Below are 20,771 nucleotides of genomic sequence, written 5' to 3' on the forward strand. Positions count from 1 at the left end.
ACTAACAGTAGGAGAGAAAGTTTGGATGCTCTCGGTCGATTTGTCCGACGCTTATCTACACATTCCAGTGCATCAAACCTTTCAAAAGTACCTGCGCTTTGCGATAGGCAAGCAACACTTTCAATTCAAAGGCCTCCCGTTCGGGATATCGACGGCACCCAGGACCTTCACAAAGGTTTTACTTCCAGTTATAGCACTATTGAGAGAGGGGGGTCTAAGAGTCCTGCATCTCGACGATATTCTTCTTCTAGCAGACAATCGAGAAACACTTCTACGACATCGGTCAATTCTGATTTCCACACTCCAGAAATTCGGGTGGATAGTGAATTGGAGGAAGAGCAGCCTGGTCCCAGTACAGAAAATGGTCTTCCTAGGAGCCGAATTAGACACCAGATCCAACACAGTAGGGCTTCCCCAGGAAAAACTTTATCCACTCATCCGCAAAGTAAAAAGGCTCTTGTCAGCAGACTACCTGTCTGCAAGAAAGTGCTTAAAGCGGGAGTCCGCCGGGAGTCTGCGTTTTTTTTTTTTTTAAAGCCAGCAGCTACAAATACTGCAGCTGCTGACTTTTAAAATAGTGACACTTACCTGTCCAGCGCGCCCGCGATGTCGGCACCCGAAGCTGATCTCTCGATCGTCTCTCGGGTGCTGCCGCCACCATCTTGGGTATGGGAATCAGGAAGTGGAGCCTTTCGGCTTCATTTTCCGGTTCCCTACTGCGCATGCGCGAGTCGCGCTGCGCAATAAGGATGGACCCGCTGCCTCTGGGATCTGTGTGTTTCCCAGCAGGCAGCGGGGGACTTTCGGAAAGGGGCGTAATCTACTCCCCTTTCCTCAGAGAGCTATCCCGGAAGTGGGTGCAGATACCTGTACTGTACAGGTACCTGCACCCCCCTCCCCCCTGAAAGGTGCCAATTGTGGCGCCGGAGGGGGGGGGAGGATTCCAATGAGCGGAAGGTCCACTTTAGGGTGGACCTCCGCTTTAAGTGTTCTGGGCTCAATGTCATCAACCTTTCTAATGGTTCAGTGGTCCCAATGGAACTCGAGGGTACTCCAGAATTCGTTCCTAAAACAATGGAATGGGGTATCAATGTCACAACAAATATCGATCACCAGGGCAGTCAAGCAATCTGTATGATGGTGGACTCAAACCAGCAATTTAGCACGCCGTCGTCCTATCGTCAGACGCCAGTCATCTTGGGTGGGGAGCGTATCATCTAGACCGGGGAGCACAGGGCCGCTGGCCCTTCGGTCCACAAGGGATAGTCTCAAATGTTCTGGAGCTCAGGGCCGCATGGCAAGCACTCCTAACTTTCAGTCCCCTTCTTTCAGGGAAGAGTGTCCTCCTGCGCATGGACAATACAGTGGCTGTGAATTATGTCCACAGGCAAGGGGGCACCAGAAGCAGAGCCCTAATGCAGGAAGTTCGACCTATAATCGAGTGGACACAGGTCCACCTGACGGATTTGAAGGCAGTATACGCATCAGTCTCTCAGGTGTTAGAATTTCTACAATTAGGTCTAGAGAAAGGGTTAAGGTCAAGCACCTTAAAAGTTCACGTCTCTGCCATATCCGCAATGACAGGAATAAAATGGGCTTTAAACCCCCTCATCATTCAGTTTCAGAAGGCATGCCTAAAAATAAGGCCTCCCAGAAAACCAACTTTTCCGACCTGGGACCTGTCAATCGTTCTGGAAGCTTTAACAAAAGAACCTTTCTCGCCGGTGGGATCAATATCCCTATGGGACTTGACACTAAAACTATCATTTCTAGTTGCAATCACGTCGGCCAAGAGGGTTTCCGAGCTGCAAGCTCTATTAATCAAAGAACCACACCTACTTTTTTACCCAGACAGGGTCGTACTCAGACCTTCGGACCAGTTTGTGCCGAAGGTAGCATCTAGCTTCCACTTTAATCCGGAGATCAATCTTCCTGTTTTTCTCAACACAGACGGAAATCCGCATCCTCTGGACGTGAAGTCTGCAATCTCTACCTATCTGGAAGTTACCGCTCCATTCAGAAAGTCGGAAAACCTCCTGGTCATTCCGCATGGCGCCAAAAGAGGTCAGGCAGCTTCTTCAAGGACCATAGCTTCATGGTTGATTAAAATTATCAAGAAAGCATATCTAGTTCAACATCTTCCAATACCAAAAAACCTGAAAGCGCATTCAACGAGGGCGATGGCGGCCTCATGGGCAGCGTACTGTAGAGTATCACCAGAGACTATATGCAAGGCAGCAACTTGGACGTCAAAAACCACATTCATGTCGCACTACAGAATAGACCCGGCTCAATTAACTACGGTTGAGTTCGGGAGATCAATTATTCAATCAAATTCATCCACACCTTGTACTTGAGTAAATAAAAACTTCTGAAAGGCACCCTCCCATGTAGTGAGTTATTTCCCAGTGTGTGTGCTGCCATGATGCGTCAGGAAAACGGAAAATTGTATACTCACCTTTCCGTAATTTTCCTTTCCTGACGCATCCCATGGCAGCACACAGAATCCCACCCCTCTAAGGTGATAGTTACTGAGAATGCAGCAGTGGACTCCTCTTCAAATCTTATAGCTAACCAGTCCTATCAGGTTGTGGAGGCGGAGTCACAACCCAGTGTGTGTGCTGCCATGGGATGCGTCAGGAAAGGAAAATTACGGAAAGGTGAGTATACAATTTTCCGTTTTATGGAAGCCTGCTGTATCTACTTTAGACCCCTTTCACACCGAGCCTCCCCAGGCATCAGCGGTAATTTTAGCGCTGCTTTACTGTCGTTTTAGCGGCGCTATTTGGCCGCTAGCGGGGCAGACTTAACCCCCCCACTAGCGGCCAAAAAGGGGTTAAATCCGCCCACAAAATGCCAATGGAGAGGCGTTTTGCCGGCGGTATCGCAGCGCTGCCCCATTGATTTCAGTGGGGAGCATTGGTGGAGGAGCGGTGAAAGAAAGAACCTGCTGCCAGCGCACTGCTCCAGTGTAAAAGCCCTCGGGCTTTCACACTGGAGTGCATGGAGCAGCTTTAGGGCATTTTGCAGGCGCTATTTTTAACGCTATAGCACCTGCAAAATGCTCCAGTGTGAAAGATGTCTTATATACGTTCTGAATGGTAGGCCAAATACCACACATGTAGTAGCTAGTAATTGGTTTCCACTCAATTCTCCTTAGACCCTTTTCACATGGCCATTTGAAAAGGTCCATTCTTCCCTTTGGACAGGTGGGTGAAAAATGTCCACCCACCTACCTCTGGGTTCAATCAGGTCATGTCAGGTCTAAAAAAAAAAAAAACTGAAGGAGATAAGTCCTAGTGCATTTAGGAGTGGATTGTTGAGTAGTTGGGTGTAAACAGACAGCAGAGTTCATTTACTCCCGGCCGTCCGGATAGCAGAGTTCTTTGTCCATGCCCACTCTGTAGAAACTGAGCAAACACGCATGTGTCATCCACCCGCTCTGATCAGTGGATCTGTGAGCTGATCTCCTGCTGATTGGAATGGAATCCACTCTCTGTGAACAATTCATTTATAATTATTATATTATTATTACTACAGGTACTTATATAGCACTGACAATTTACGCAGCTTTTCACTTCTATTTTGTGCATTCACATCAGCCCCTGCCCTCAAGGAACTAACAATCTAAGGTCCTGAACTCACATTCATACATACACATATTATGGCCAATTTAGGCGGGAGTCAATTAACCTATCAGCATGTTTTTGGAATGTGGAAGGAGACCAGAGTACCTGGAGGAAACCCACACAGGCACAGAAAGAACATGCAAACTCCAGGCATGTAGTGCCATGGTAAGGATTCAAACCAACAACCCTAGTGCTGCCAGTGTTAACCAGTGTGCTGCCCAGAGTATCTGGGGCAATCACATTTCCATAACAAAAAAAAAAAAAAAAAATGATATCTATATCCAGCTACAGTCTTTGTTTTTAAAGACATCATGTTTTCATGTTTCCAATACTCCTTATAGATATAAAAACATGTAAAATGTTAGGCTCTGTTAACATTAGACAGTTTGGAATTGCAAGCAGAATTGCCGCATTTCTGCCCATGATTCCAAATTGCAGCAAATGCACAAAGCTAATTTGGGTGACATCATGCTTGGACTCCAAACACTGCACGATTCTACCGCAATTGTTGTGTGGCAAAATGGGTTTAAAAAAAAAATCATGCTTAGTTGGTTTCCCAAAAAGGAGCAGACGCTTTGTTTGATAGGGCAGCCCATTGGAGTGAAATGTATAAAATCGCGCTCTCACAACAGCAAGCGAACACTCGTTCCAGCACCGCTATATCTGAACGGGGTTCTAAGCCTCATTCACATGGGCATGCTTAAGCATACACAGGTATTAGGGCAGTGGGCAGCCAGTCCCTTTCATGTCAGTTGGGATGCAGCAATTGTGTCCATGCAGTCACTGACATGAATGGGACTGCCTGCATGGGGATGCATGAAATAGCCATGCACCCTGTGCAGACAAAACACAGCCCTCACATGGGTGCAAGTCTACCCACTTCAATAATGGGCACTTTTACCCCTTTCCTGCCCGGGACAATTTTCAGCTTTCAGTGCCATTGCACTTTGAATGACAATTGCATGGTCATGCAACATTGTACCTAAACTACATTTTTATAATTTTGTTCACACAACTAGAGCTTTCTTTTGGTGGTATTTAATCAACACTGGATTTTTTTATGGTTTTGCTAAACTAAAAAAAAGACTGAAAAATAAATAAATAAAAAAGTGTTTCTTTGTTTTATTTTGCAAATAAATAAATGTTCTTTATAAATTAAGCCGAACAAGTATTCTGCTACATTTCTTTGGTGAAAATAACCCAAATCAGTGTACAGTATATTAGTCTGTAAGAAAGTCATACAGTCCACAAACTATATATATCTGAAATGTGATCAATTTCAATTTCATGAGGCCCTAAAATTCCAGGACAGTACAATTGGCAGGAAGTAATAAAGAAAAAAAAAGAAAAATCACATTTTTTTAAATATTATTATTTTTTTATTTTTTATTTTTTTTACACATGGCTTTGGCCACACTGTGGCCAGAACAATCTAGTAGTAACATTGTACTGCTCTGGGGAAGTGATCAGAATTTATTTATTTTTTTAAACACATTATGCTTGTTTATAGCAGTAAATTACATTGCTGTAAGCAAGCATTTTACTGAATGAAACTGATTTGTTCAGTTTGTTTTGTATGGTACACTGATCAGACAGATCAAGCAACGCTTTCTGACAGGCTATCATAGGACATTCAGTCAGGATAGGAAAGACGCCACTCGGCTGTCATTCTGCTATAGGCCGGGTGGGAAGGTGTTAAGTACGTCTGTGTGAAGGAGGCCTAAAACTTCAACCAGACACAGATGGCAGCTATGTCTGATAGATAAAAAGATGGATGTATTTTATTATAAATGAGAAAAAAAGTCATCAAACAGTACAAATGTCAGGGCACAATGCATGCCAGTCAGGGACCCTCAAAGGGATAAGGCACTGGTGAGGGTAACAGCCCCAAAACCAAGTCAACAAAATCAGCCCCAATATTTTTATCTGGCAGGGCACCAATCATTTATTTACCACGATATAGAAACCAGATACAGTATTTACAATGTAACTGGTCATGCAAGAAACATGGAGACTGTTATTACTGAGCGAAGTATCTGATATGCTGGCCCAGTTTCTTCAACAGATATAAATAAGAATTTCTGACTATTCTCAAACTCTCTGACTTCCCTTGATCTGCATACTTGTTTCATCTTATTTACAAAATACTGAAGCCAGTGGGTCAGCATAACAGCCAGGCAACTAGCATTTTCTGCAAGAATTCCCCAAATTCCTCTTTTCACAGGTTTACTTTAGGGAATATAAAATTAAGAATACAGTGCTTGGGCATAAAAGGCAGTTATATATTTCTAGAAGAATATTTCTTGTGCATTTCATGTGCTTGTGGATTAAAGCAGAATTAAAGTTCTGCTATCACAGCAAGCAGGAGGCTCTTTATTGTAGAAGAGACATATGTAGCACCCTGATGTTTAGGCAGAGTTGCTAGTAAATGAATCTGCCAAGTGATCGTTACCTTGGCCAATTGATAGGAGATCAATTGATTCCACCATAATTCTGGAATTGCTGCACTTCTCTCTTCTGTCACTAGATGGCCGGGCATCTGGTGGCATTAGATACGACAAGGGCATTGTAAGGACAGATTAGGAATAGATGGGGTGTCTCAGCCAATGGGCAGGGATTTGCTTGGGCCCCTTGGCCTGCTGGGAGAGCCTATTTATTTGGGTGAGGTCACCTGGACGGCTGTTTGGGTGGACGTGTGTTGTGCTGCCCCGGGCTGCTAGGCCAGAGCCTGAGACCTATCCCAAGGGCATCTGGCTGCATGGCTGTTGGAGGGCCTATCCAGAAGCAAGAGATCAGCATAGGGTTGGGATTGCGGCTTGCAGTCCAACCAAAAGTAATGGTTCTGCCAGCCTCAGAACCTGTCGTGGTCGGAGGAGGGGGGGGAAGCTGTCGCCACTAAGGGACCATCCACCTTATTACCAGGGACCACTGTGAGTAGCTGAAGTATCAGAACAGTATTCTCACCAACCGGGCACAGTGAAGAATTGGGAAACTTCAGCAGGTGTCAATCCAGGGACCAAGCAAACGGAGGGGACGCTTGCAGAGCAGTCTTGTGTACCAAGCCAGGGACCGAACAGGCCAGCGGGGGTGATGCTGGAAGGGTATCTGTGAGTGCCAATCCAGGGACCCAGCAGGTCCGCAGGGGTGACGCTTGAGGAAGATACTCAGTGAGAAGATTGGAAGAGCTCAAGGGATTCAGTAGTAGTGGATCAGCGGGTCTAGGTGATAAACTGGGAGCTCAGTTGAGTAAAGATCTAAAAAGGAGAGGAAGTGAGAGTTCACTGCGACCTTTGCTAGAAACTGTTCATGATTATTGCCATAGGAGACATCGTCTCTACACATGCAGAGGTGGTATGCTGGGTGCCTTTCCCTGTATGGCTGTCTACCTATAGAAGTCTCATAGTCTGCTAATCAACAGTGCAACTACTAAAGGGTGTACTGGCCCTAACCCGCTCTTCCACAGTTCTGTTTAAGAGAAAATAAATCTCTTTGCATTCGAGAAGTGTCTGGCGCCCATTAATCTACCTTACATTACACCCACCATGCCTTGTAACCCACTCTGTACAGAAGGATGTCAGCTGTCCCTAACCCTGGAGGTCATCATTAAGCCTGGGGAAGCCCGCGGCTGGGCTACACATACAAGGTCTCCTTTGCAATAAAATACAACATAATCCCTGTTTGTTGTGTTCTCCGACACGTAAACAGACCTGCTCATGCGTAGCTCAGCTTACATCTCTTACGGATAGGTTCCCGTGTGCTGGGATGACTGACTCCTGCACATGTGCATCTCATGCCAATAAAGACCCCCAGAGACTGTCACACAACAGAAGATGCCGAAAACGGTAAGTGTAGCGTTTCTTTAATGCAATACAAAATTCCAGTCTGGGTACAACCATGTTGAATAATTCTCTGCAACATCCAGGGCACAAATAAAGAGCATGTTAATGTTCCACTGATGATTATTCAGCAAATTCTGCAATATTTCTACCTGTAAATAGATTGCATGTTCTCCCTGTGTGGGTTTCCACCCACATTCCAAAAACATGCTGGTAGATAAATTGGCTCTAGTATGAGTATATATGAACAGGGGTTATGGACCTTAGATTGTAAGCTCCTTGAGGGCAGGAACTGATGTGAATATACAGTATATACATAAATTGATGGTGCTATGCAAGTACCAATAACAATTTCAGTATTCATCACAAACCAGGATTTTGCTCCAGACGTTGTAGACAGAATTTAAATCCCAACAAGTGTGCATATTCAGTAGACAGCTAGATAGATTTCCAGCTACAAACTCTCCAAACATAGGGTGGTGTTATGTACAACCAACAATTAATATAAAATTATACAGCATCAGCATTGTACCAATAATGCAACATATAGCTTAAAGCACCTTATGTTGATTGTTTTTACCAGTAGATATACACTTTGTTTGTTACTTATGTTTTTATTAGACTCATGTATTAAAAGTAGTGTGAAAACAATGGTAAGGTGCATAACACATGGACCCGTAAGAGCCAATCGGAGTTTGATCTTAGATAAAATTTAAGGAAAAGTGCTGATTGCTGGCTATTGATCAAAGTTACCATTTTACTAAGAGGGTATGTATGTATGTATGTATGTATGTATGTATGTATGTATGTATGTATGTATGTATATCACATTTATTGTCAGATTTCGTTGCAGGTTACTTCAATGTGCAATTTTAACCACATGCCGACCAGCGCACGGCAATATACGTTGGTACAATGGCACGGCTGGGCAATGGGCATACAGGTACATCCCCTTTAAATTGCGGCATTGTGGGCCCACGCGCGCCGCATACTCAGTGACCATGCCTGCGGACTTGATGTACCACCGGGGGCCCGCGATCCTGTCACGGAGTGGCAGAACGGGGAGATGCCTTTGTAAACAAGGCATTTACCTGCTTTGCCTAGCAACATGGCAGAGATCTACTGCTCCTTGTCATCGGGAGCAGTGATCTCTGTCATGTTCTAGTGTGGCAACCCCCCCCCCACAGTTAGAATCCCTCCCTAGGACACCCCCTAGTGTTTAACCCCTGCCCTGCCAGTGTCATTTACACAGTAATCAGTGCATTTTTATAGCGCTGATCTCTGTATAAATGACGGTGGTCTCAAAATAGTGTCAAAAGTGTCCACCATAATGTCACAGTCACAATAAAAATTTATTATATATATATATATATATATATATATACACACACATACATACATACATACATACATACATACACACATACACAGATATAAATAAAAATTGCAAATCGCCACCATTACTAATAAAAGAAAAAAAAATTATAATTAAAAATGTGAATAAAAATGTAGACGCTATAACTTGTGTGTAAACCAATCAATATATGCTTATTGCAATTTTTTTATTTATTTTTTACCAAAAATATGGAGAAGAATACACATTGGCCTAAACTGAGAAAGAAACTCGTTTTTTTATTTATTTTTGGGGGATATTTATTATAGCAAAAAGTAAAAAAAACGTTTTGTTTTTTTCAAAACTTTCGCTCTTTTTTTGTTTATAGCGCACAAAATAATAATAAAAAAAAAAAGCGCAGGAGGTGATCAAATACCATCAAAAGAAAGCTCTATTTGTGGGGGAAAAAATTTAAATTTTGTTTGGGGGGTAACGTCGCACGACCACGCAATTGTCAGTTAAAGCGACATAGTGCCATATCGCAAAAAGTGCCCTGGTCCGGAAGGGGGTAAATCCTTCCGGGGCTGAAGTGGTTAAAATCAAAATTCAGCTTGCAAAGAGCTGCATGGAAGGCAGTAACCTGATCCATACTAGGTAGCTCATGAACATATTAATCAACAGAGAACAGCCTGCAAACCACTCAAGACAATGTGACCTGTAACAGCTGTCAGGTATCCATGGGCTTTGCACAACCTTCTGCATCCCTTATTTATCTAAGGCTTGCTGAACAAGGCTTGTTAACTCTTTCGCCATCTGTCTTAGACCAGGATTCTACAGAACAAAACGCAATCCATAAAGAAAACCAAAAGTACCAAAAAAGATTTTTTTGATCTAAAGTATTGTCTGAAATTCTTACCTCTTTGCAAGCATGAAGCAGCTGTCCCTGGAGAAGGTTGAGGTTTAGAGCCAGAAGCACACAGGTGAGAAGGTGTCTTGGCCCATGGCATGGTGAAAAAATGGTTGGTTTAAGCATGGTTTGCTCCCACCTGCCAACACCTGTCTGCTGGAGAAGTAAGGGAAGAGGGAGAGGTGTAGTACAGTAAAGAACAGGTGCTTCCAGCTCTCATGTGTTATCAAGGAGAGGGAAGGATTTAGCACACACTGGGTCACACCTCTCTACTCCCCTGGAGCAGCCCTGCCCTGTTAGCCTCATTGGATTATAGTTTATTCACTGTCACTTTTTTGCACTTTGTAAAACGAAAATCTCCTGCACTGCTGTTTAGATCCGTCACAAAAAAGGGCAAAATTTTATAACAAAGCTAGGAAAGCAAAAAACTAAATCTGTCTCGTTTAGTGAAATATATTCTGTTTTAATGATTTCCACAATATAATATTTTACAGGGATGTTTAATATTTGGGCAGGTTTATATACGCTATCACTTAACACTCTGTTGTAAAATAAGTTGTATACATTATAAAAATACAGACACTTACTTTGCCAACCTCTTTCTGAAAACGCTAATTGCCTGGCTGTAATGCTGACTAGTGGTACTTCTTAAACATATGTACCACTAGTCAGCATTACAGACAGGCAATTAGCGTTTTCAGAAAGATGCACGGTTTAGTGCAGTACGTGCGCAGGGACGTATGCTCGAAAGGCAAACAGTCTGTATTCCAATCATTCATTCCTGGGTGCATACTACCCTAAACATAGGCACTGGTAGGTGCACCGTCCAGCTCCTGCAGCTGTCAGTCTCTCATAGAGTTTGGCTGACAGTAATGCCCTGTACACACGACTGGTTTTCTCGTTGGAATAAACGCTGAAGACAGAATTACGCTGAAACTATCTTGCGTACACACGATCACACCAAAGTCCAACCGTCAAGAATGCGGTGACGTACAGCACGTAGGACGGGACTAGAAAAAGGAAGTTCAATAGTAAGGATGAGCTCAGGCGTGTTCGCATACGCTACGTGCAGAGCCCGCCAGGAAGTCGGCGCAGCGCTGCGCTAATCACAGGCAGTGAGACATTGCCCCAATGCGTGGCTGCAGAGATCAGGCAATGTTTCACTGCCTGTGATTAGCACAGCGATGCACCGACTTCCTGGCGGGCTCTGTACGTTGGGTAATACTAACACGCTGGAGCTCATCCCTATTCAATAGCCAGTAGCCAATAGCTTCTGTCTTGTACTTGCTTCAGAGCATGCGTCGTTTTGGGTCCATCGGAACAGCATACAGACGAGCGATTTTCCCAATAGGAATTTCTTCCATCGGAAATATTTAGAACATGTTCCATTTCTAGGTCCGTCAGAATTTTCAGAAAGTCAAATGAGGCATACACACGATCGGAATATACGATGAAAAGCTTCCGTCTGACTTTTTCTGCCGGACATTCCGCTCGTGTGTACGCGGCATATAAGTTGAAAGGTGCCTCTGTGCCCTCCACCTGCAGCTAAATACCAGCATCTAGTGCAATGGGGCTAATGGCCCATACACACGATGCGAAAATCGGACAATAAATACCGCTTTGGACACAATCGTATGATAATTGGATCGTTAGTACAGAGCTTTCGAGGGCCGATTGAACGATATCGAATGAACTGTCGTGATCGCCAAGCACAAAATTTTACTTGTACGATACCAGATTGTACGATTTTTGTTTAGACAGTACAGTTGTTGTCCAGAAATACAATACAAATACACTAAAACACATGACATTACTTCCGATTTTTATTTTTTTTCTGTCGTACAAGTATTTTTGTGACTTTAGTAACCTATTCAATTTCTACTTGCGTCCAGTAAGCAAAAAAAGTCAGACGATCTGTCGTCCGATTTTTCAGATCGCGTGTACAGGGCACTAGGCTTCTTTCACACTGCAGTCGCCCGAGTGTTTGCAGTAAAGTGCCGCTCATTTTAAAGCTGCTTTACCGCTGTTATAGCGATGCTTTGGCGGTGGTAGCAGGGGGCTTGTAACCAAGAAGGGGTTAAAAGCGCTTGTGTTGAGGTTAAAAACGCTTCATTTCAATGGGCAGGGGCGGTATGCACAGCTCCAAAGATGCTGCTTGCAGGACTAGTGTCCTGCAAACGCTCTCCTCCAGTAAGCACTCGGGCTTTCACACTGGGGTGGCAGTTTTCAGGCGCTATTTCTAGCGCTAAAATGTCTGCAAACTGTGCCAGCGTGTAAGGGGTCTAAAAGCCCAGTGTGCATGAGGTCGTAATCCAGTTCTCCTGGTGATTCTACCTCACCCCGCTTTACCAATCAATTGGTAATTCTTTTTATTGCGGTTTGCAGAAAAGGTACAATACAGCACACCTAAACTGCTCAGCAAAAGGTACAAAACTAAACTTAAGCCTCGTACACACAATGAGAATATCAGACGAATGATCGTCTTTTCTTTTTCATACTATTCTCACATCGAATTGAAGAGGTTACTAAACTTAAGAAAATTCTCTTACAACAGAATACCATTTCTGATGTGATATATTGTAATGTATTCCTTCATTTCCAAGCATGTGCAGTCCTGCTCTATCGATTTTTTTTTTTTTTTTTTTTTTTTTTTTTTTTACCCGGAAGAAAACTGCACAGATTAAACGAAAATCATGCAATCTGGTATGCTATGAGAAAAATCTTCAGATGAACTGTTGTGATCGGTTCTCGAATGCTGTGTGCGAACGATCAGATTATTGTAGGATCGCTTAGAAAGCGGTATTTTTCATCCAATTTTCTGATCGTGTTTACTAGGATTTAGTTTTAAATTCAGTTCCTCTAATATTTCCTCATATCCAAGCTCCTCAATGCCACTTATCCATTTGGGTGCCCTTCTCTGCACTTTCTCCAGCTCCCTTTTTGTGATCTGATGCCCAAGCCTGAACTGCATATTTCAGGTGAGGTCTTACTAATGATTTGTAAAAATGATGCCTCTCTCTGGAGTTCATACCTTCTTTAATACAAGAAAGTATTTTGCTAGCTTTAGAAACTGCAACTTGCCATTGCATGCCATTATTAACCACTTCAGCCCCAAAGAATTTTACCCCCTTCCTGAACAGAGCACTTTTTGCGCTTCGGCACTGCGTTGCTTTAACTGACAATTGCGCGGTCGTGCACTGTTGTACCATAACTAAATTGATGTCCTTTTTTTTCCCACAAATAGAGCTTTCTTTTGGTGGCATTTGATCGCCTCTGCAGTTTTTATTTTTTGGCTATAAACAAAAAAAAGGTGACAATTTTGATAAAAAACACAATATTTTTTACTTTTTGCTATAATAAATATCCCCCAAAAATATAGTTTAGGCCGATATGTATTCTTTTACATGTTTTTGGTTAAAAAAAAAAAAAAAAATGCAATAATTGATTGGTTTGCGCAAAATTTATAGCGTCTAAAAAATGGGGATAGTTTTATGGCATTTTTGTTGTTGTTTTTTTTTTTTAGTAATGGCAGCGAGCTGCGATTTCTACCGGGACTGCGAAAATATGGTGGACACATCGGACACTGTAGACACTATTTTGGGACCATTGCCATTTATGCAGCAATCAGTACTATAAAAATGCATTGATTACTGTGTAAATGACACTGGCAGTGAAGAGGTTAACCACTAGGGGTGGTGAAGGGGTTAAGTGTGTCCTAGGGAGTGATTCTAACTGTTAGGGGGCTGGGCTTCAACACAAAGGACAGTGATCACTGCTCTTGATGACAGAGAGCAGTGATCTCTGTCCTGTTACTAGGCAGAATGGGGAAATGCTTTGACATGATCGCAGGTACCCAGTGGACATAGAGTCCGCGGGACCCACGGTCACAGAGACCATGGCGGTACGCGCGCCTGCGACACCACTTCTTAAGGGGGACGTACCTGTACGCCCTTTTGCCTACCAGTGCCATTCTGCTGACGCAAATCAACGTGCAATGGTCGGCAAGAGGTTAAGGCTCGGTTCACATATATGCGGGTGGCTGCAGAACCACCCACAGTGAAGATGCGCTGCAGTGAGAAAACATGTATGAATGTGTAAAAATGCAGCGGGTTTGTGGGTGTCAGAATGGCAGGGAAATCGCATGGTCTTAGGCCACATTCCATTTGAACGGACTACCGTGCCTGAACAAATGCACATATACACTATATTACCAAAAGTATTGAGACGTATGCCTTTACAAGCACATGAACAATAATGGCATCCCAGTCATAGAACGTAGGGTTCAATATTGAGTTGGCCCACCCTTTGCAGCTATAACAACTTCAACTCTTCTGGAAAGACTGTCCACAAGGTTTAGGAGTGTGTCTATGTGAATGTTTCACCATTCTTCCAGAAGTGCATATCTGAGGTCGAGAAGGCCTGGCTCGCAGTCTCCACTCGAACTCATCTTAAAGGTATTCTATTGGGTTTAGATCAGCACTCTAGCCAGATGCCAGCAGTGGATCTGCTCTTTTGAGGCTGGAGGGATCTATTAGATGGATGTGCCTGCGATTTTTGCTCAGTGAGCTGTGATTCCAACATATGGTAGCTACATCCAATATCTTCTCTTGTACCAGAAGCCCTCCAGACCCTTTTCTTTAGAAGCCTTGTTCCAAAAGTCTTACAATCAAATCAATCAAAGCTCCTGAGGAAGCGAGCCATGGAAAAACATGTCAAGCCTATACAAACTATGCTGACCTATGCCAATTCTGGTTTGGATCTGTGTATAGAATTGGTATAGGACATATCTTTATAGCGGTAGCCTAAAGTTGCACATTATCTGTTTTATGTTTTTTTACTGTGAACAAAATGGAGCGGTCAGTGACTGACTTCTCATAGACATAATGCCACAGCCTTATAAGTCATAAACAGAAAAGAGAGAGTATCCCCAAATGGACTTTAAAGGCATTTGTATCTATTCAGAAAATATATTTAGAAGTGTTTAGAAATATAGGAAATTGTTTATTTAACAAAATATGCTAAAAACATGCTGATTAAGACAATGAACAAATTTGGTGTTTCTGAATAGATATAAATGCTTTTAAAGTGGTTGTAAACCCTTACAAACCACTTTGACCTACAGGTAAGCCTAGATTAAGGCTTACCTGTAGGTCCAAGAAATATCTCCTAAACCTACATGGTTTAGGAGATATTTGGCAAAAGACAGGCACCGCTGTCTACGGCGCATGCGCCGTAGACAGCGGCACGCAGGTGCACTGAGCGCACTGTTATTAACAGCGATATGCCGCAAGTGGCGGCTCCCATGCACATGCGCGGGAGTGACGTCATTGCGGCTCCGTCGCTCCTGAGGTTGAAATTTTGTGGCCTTGATTTCCTTTTGACATATTATGATAAAATCTATTATGTTAAATGATGATAGTGTTCTTCTTTTAATTTCTGTTTTAACTTTGGATGTGAGACACATAGGTTTTACTTTTATCTGTTTTATACTTATTGTTCGTGGGGATATATTTTGCAGTGTGTTTGCATACAGTCAGTTTGAAGCATTCCTGTGTTCTTCAATGACAATAATTCCTTCCAGTCTACATATATCCTGGAGAGCAGTCCTCAGCCTTGAAAAATGTACTTTCTTAAAATTAGGTGTTTTTATCTTTCCAGTATGTGCTTGTTGTTTACAGCTAACATTAAATTAGATCATGTTAGGCCTCATGCACACGAGACGCAGATGAAACCTCTGTTAAAAAAAAGCTGAAACGCGCGTTTAGAAACGCGCGTTTTGCCGCGTTTGCATGTCGCGTTTAGACGCGTTTAGACGCGTTTAGACGCGTTTGCGTTTAGACGCGTTTATAAAGATAACATCATGTAGACCCTCCCCAAGCTCTCAAAGCATTTTTTTTAACTATTTCTGCTATTTTGATCAGAGTGAGCAGCAGCAGCATAGAGAGCAGTTGTACACTTGCATTTGCCGTGTCACTTGCCACGGCACCTGCCACAAGTTGTGGATTGTCCACTTGCCACGTCACTTGCCACAAGTTGGGGATTGTCCACTTGCCACATCACCTGCCACGTCACCTGCCACAAATTGTGGATTGTCCACTTGCCACGTCACTTGCCACATCAACTGCCACGTCACTTGCCACGAGATGTGGATTGTCCACTTTCCACGTCATCTGCCATGCCACCTGCCACAAGCTGTGGATTGTCCACTTGCCACGTCACCAGCCACATCACCTGCCACAAGTTGTGGATTGTCTACTTGCCGCGTCACTTGCCACATCACCTGCCACGTCACTTGCCACGTCACCTGCCACAAGTTGTGGATTGTTCACTTGCCACGTCACCTGCCACGTCACCTGCCACAAGTTGTGGATTGTCCACTTGCCACGTCACTTGCCACAAGCTGTGGATTGTCCACTTGCCACATCACTTGCCACGTCACCTGCCACATCACTTGCCACGTCACCTGCCACAAGTTTTGGATTGTCCACTTGCCACGTCACTTGCCACGTCACTTGCCACGAGATGTGGATTGTCCACTTTCCACGTCATCTGCCATGCCACCTGCCACAAGCTGTGGATTGTCCACTTGACACGTCACCAGCCACATCACCTGCCACAAGTTGTGGATTGTCCACTTGCCACGTCACTTGCCACATGCTGTGGATTGTCCACTTGCCACATCACTTGCCACGTCACCTGTCACGTCACTTGCCACGTCACCTGCCACAAGTTTTGGATTGTCCACTTGCCACGTCAGCTGCCACGTCACTTGCCACATCACCTGCCACGTCACCTGCCACAAGTTGTGGATTGTCCACTTGCCACGTGACTTGCCACATCACCTGCCACGTCACTTGCCACATCACCTGCCACAAGTTGTGGATTGTCTACTTGCCGCGTCACTTGCCACTTCACCTGCCACGTCACCTGCCACGTCACCTGCCACAAGTTGTGGATTGTCCACTTGCCACGTCACTTGCCACAAGCTGTGGATTGTCCACTTGCCACATCACTTGCCACGTCACCTGCCACGTCACTTGCCACGTCACCTGCCACAAGTTTTGGATTGTCCACTTGCCACGTCAGCTGCCACGTCACTTGCCACATCACCTGCCACAAGTTGTGGATTGTCCACTTGCCACGTCACTTGCCACATCACCTGCCACGTCACTTGCCACGAGATGTGGATTGTCCACTTGCCATGTCACTTGCCACGTCACCTGCCACGTCACTTGCCACGTCAGCTGCCACGTCACTTGCCACAAGATGTGGATTGTCCACTTGTCACATCACCTGCCACATCACTTGCCACATCACCTGCCACAAGTTGTGGATTGTCCACTTGCCACGTCACTTGCCACATCACCTGCCACGTCACTTGCCACAAGATGTGGATTGTCCACTTTCCACGTCACCTGCCATGCCATCTGCCACAAGTTGTGGATTGTCCACTTACCACGTCACCAGCCACATCACCTGCCACAAGTTGTGGATTGTCCACTTGCCACACCACTTTCCACGTCACCTGCCACGTCACCTGCCACAAGATGTGGATTGTCCACTTGCCACGTCACCAGCCACATCACCTGCCACAAGTTGTGGATTGTCCACTTGCCACGTCCCTTGCCACGTCCCCTGCCACGTCACCTGCCACAAGTGGATTGTCCACTTGCCACATCACTTGCCACATCACCTGCCACAAGTTGTGGATTGTCCACTTGCCACGTCACCTGACACAAGTTGTGGATTGTCCACTCGCCACGTCACTTGCCACATCCCCTGCCACAAGTGGATTGTCCACTTGCCACATCACTTGCCCCATCACCTGCCACGTCACTTGCCACAAGATGTGGATTGTCCACTTTCCACGTCACCTGCCATGCCATCTGCCACAAGTTGTGGATTGTCCACTTACCACGTCACCAGCCACATCACCTGCCACAAGTTGTGGATTGTCCACTTGCCACACCACTTTCCACGTCACCTGCCACGTCACCTGCCACAAGATGTGGATTGTCCACTTGCCACGTCACCAGCCACATCACCTGCCACAAGTTGTGGATTGTCCACTTGCCACGTCCCTTGCCACGTCCCCTGCCACGTCACCTGCCACAAGTGGATTGTCCACTTGCCACATCACTTGCCACATCACCTGCCACAAGTTGTGGATTGTCCACTTGCCACGTCACCTGACACAAGTTGTGGATTGTCCACTCGCCACGTCACTTGCCACATCCCCTGCCACAAGTGGATTGTCCACTTGCCACATCACTTGCCCCATCACCTGCCACAGGTTGTGGATTGTCCACTTGCCACGTCACCTGCCACAAGTTGTTGATTTTCCACTTGCCACGTCACCTGCCAAGTCACTTGCCGCGTCACCTGCCAGGTCACTTGCCACAACACCTGCCACAAGTTGTCTATTGTCCACTTTCCACGTCACTTGCCACTTCACCTGCCACGTCACTTGCCACAAGTTGTGGATTGTCCACTTGCCACATCACTTGCCACCTGCCATGTCACTTGCCACAAGTTGTGGATTGTCCACTTGCCACGTCACTTGCCACAAGTTGTGGATTGTCCACTTGCAATTGCAATTATTTAAAATATTTTTCTAATGGTTTTTCATCATTTGCAATCATTTTTGAGATTTTTAATGTAAAAAAAAAGGTCACCTTTAAAAACGCATATAAACGCAAACGCGGCTAAACGCGGTAGCGGCGTTTTGCCGCGTTTTACCGCGTTTTGCCGCGTTTTGCGTCTGAAACGCAGAAATTTTTGTTTCTGAACGCATTTTTTTGCTTCTGGAAAAACGAGATTAAACGCAACTGCATATAAACGGAAAAAAACGAGACTGTGTGCATGGACACATAGGATAACATTGAATGAGTTCAGGTGCAGTTGAAAAAACTGTCCAACTGCATCTGAACGCGCGTTTAACTGCGTCTCGTGTGCATGAGGCTTTATGGTCACTGCTAGTCAGATGTTCCTTATTATTAATGTAGCAAAGTCCCGGGCCCCTTAGGCCTAAAAGTGACCTCCAGAGTTAGGGGCAACTGACATCCTTCTGCGTAGAGTGGATTACAAGGCATGGTGGATGTAATTCAAGATGAAATGGTGGGCGCCAGACACTTTTAGAATGCAAAAAAACATTTATTGTCTCTTGAACAGAACTGAGGGTGAGAGGGTTAGGGGCAGGACACCCTTAAGCAGATGCAATGATAATTAGAAGACTCAGAGACTTCTATAGAAAGACTGCTAAACAGGTGAAGGCCTCCAGCCGGACACCACTTCTGCATAGGTAGGACCGCTGTCTCTTATGGCAACAGTCTTGTAGTAGTTACTAATGGTAATATATTCAACTATTGACAACACAAACAGTTCTCTGTTTATTCCACAATCACTCACTGTGGATCTTCGCCCAATGATTACCTGCACTCTTTCACTGTTAGCACTCAGTATCTTCCTCAAGCATCACCCCCGCTTCCCTGCTGGGTCCCTGGCTTGGCACTCACAGATATTCTTCAAGCGTCACCCCTGCTGACCTGCCAGGTCCCTGGCTTGGCACCCACTGATGCTCTGCAAGCGTCACCTCTGTTGTCCCGCTGGGTCCCTTGCTTGGCACTCACTGAAGCTTTCCCACTTCCTCACTGTCCCCAGCTGATTAGAAGACTGCTCAGGTACTAACTTCAGATTATTCACAGTGGTCTCTGGTAACAAGGCTGATGGTCCCTTAGTGGTGACAGCTTCCCCTTTCACCTCCGACCACAGCTGGTTCCCAGTCCGGCAGAACCGCTACTTCTGGGTGGACTGCAGGCCAGCAGTCCTGACCCTATGCTGCTCTCCTGCTTCTGGATAGGCCTCAAACAGTCTAGCAGCCAGATGCCCCTGGAATAGGCCTCTGGCCTAGCAGCCCGGGGCAGTACAACACATGTCCACCCAGACGGCCGTCCAGGTGGCACAGAACCCCAATCACCTGACTCCACCCAAATAAATAGGCTCTCCCAGAATGCCAAGGGATTTAAAGAAACCCCTGCCAATTGGCTGAGACACCCCATTCATTCATAATCTGTCCTTGCTATGCCCTTGCCTTACCCAATGTCACCAGCTAGTAACAGAGGAGAGAAGTGCAGCAATTCCAAAATTAGGGGGAAATCAATTGATCTCCTAACAATTGGCTAAGGCAACTATCACCTGGCATCTAAATTTGATAGCAACCCTGCCTAAATTTTAGGGTGCTACATCAGTAATAAGCTCCACAATGTTTCAGATTAGCAGGTCCAACAGAGCATAAAATTGTCTTGTAATAGGTTTTTTTTCCCACCCTTTCAGTATTCCAGCAGTGCCATTCAGTTTTGGGGTAATTAAAATGTCCCATTATTATCACTGCAGCCCTTTATGTCTGTGTACAGAGCTGAGTCTCCACCTCTTAATTAACACTAGGGGGCCTGTAACAAACTCCAATAATTAGCATTGACGCACACACACCCAAATGCATCTCCACCCTTAAAGTGGTTGTAAACCCTTACAAACCACTTTGACCTACAGGTAAGCCTAGATTAAGGCTTACCTGTAGGTCCAAGAAATATCTCCTAAACCTATATGGTTTAGGAGATATTTGCCCAAAAACGCATGCGCCGTAGACAGCGGCGCTGAGCGCGGCATTTCCAAGAATGGAGCTGCCGCGCGTGACGACTCCCGTGCGCATGAGCTGCGAGACGCCACCAACAAGATGGATGTGGCGGACTACAGGGGACAGCGGCGACTTCGCTGGCTCCTGTGTCAGGTAAGTGACACATAATGGACTACTATGCGATGCATAGTAGTCCATTATGCTTTGCCTTTGCAGGGAATGAAAGAGGACTAAACTCATCAGGGTTTGCTTCCTCTTTAATGTCTCAGCACCATCAGGCTCTTTATCAACATCAACAAGGTCCTCTTTGTTGTGTACACTTCTGACAGAGACAGACACCTGTACCACGTTACCCTACAGTGTCTCTACAGTGTTTGGCGCTGTGCTGGTACTCCTGCTGATTTCCTCCATATATTTTGGCCCTGTCCCCATA

At 45.0% G+C, this 20,771-nt stretch overlaps 2 protein-coding genes across 2 annotated transcripts in view; one reads left to right on the forward strand and one right to left on the reverse strand.

Annotated features, from left to right (window-relative positions):
- ELAPOR1 (endosome-lysosome associated apoptosis and autophagy regulator 1) overlaps nt 1–9,939 on the reverse strand; it is a 108,951-nt gene extending 99,012 nt beyond the window's left edge. Inside the window, exon 1 of the mRNA XM_077481497.1 lies at nt 9,715–9,939. Coding sequence (XP_077337623.1) covers nt 9,715–9,831 — 117 coding nt within the window. The 5' untranslated portion in view covers nt 9,832–9,939. The remainder of the gene's footprint in view (nt 1–9,714) is intronic.
- CFAP276 (cilia and flagella associated protein 276) overlaps nt 7,342–20,771 on the forward strand; it is a 92,724-nt gene continuing 79,294 nt past the window's right edge. The window contains exon 1 of the mRNA XM_077481499.1: nt 7,342–7,471. Within this exon, the coding sequence (XP_077337625.1) occupies nt 7,460–7,471 (12 nt within the window). The 5' untranslated portion in view covers nt 7,342–7,459. The remainder of the gene's footprint in view (nt 7,472–20,771) is intronic.

This window comes from Lithobates pipiens, unplaced genomic scaffold (assembly GCF_037356315.1).
Source record: "Lithobates pipiens isolate NorthernLeopardFrog02 unplaced genomic scaffold, aLitPip1_a1.2 Scaffold_16, whole genome shotgun sequence".
Lineage (NCBI taxonomy): Eukaryota > Metazoa > Chordata > Amphibia > Anura > Ranidae > Lithobates > Lithobates pipiens.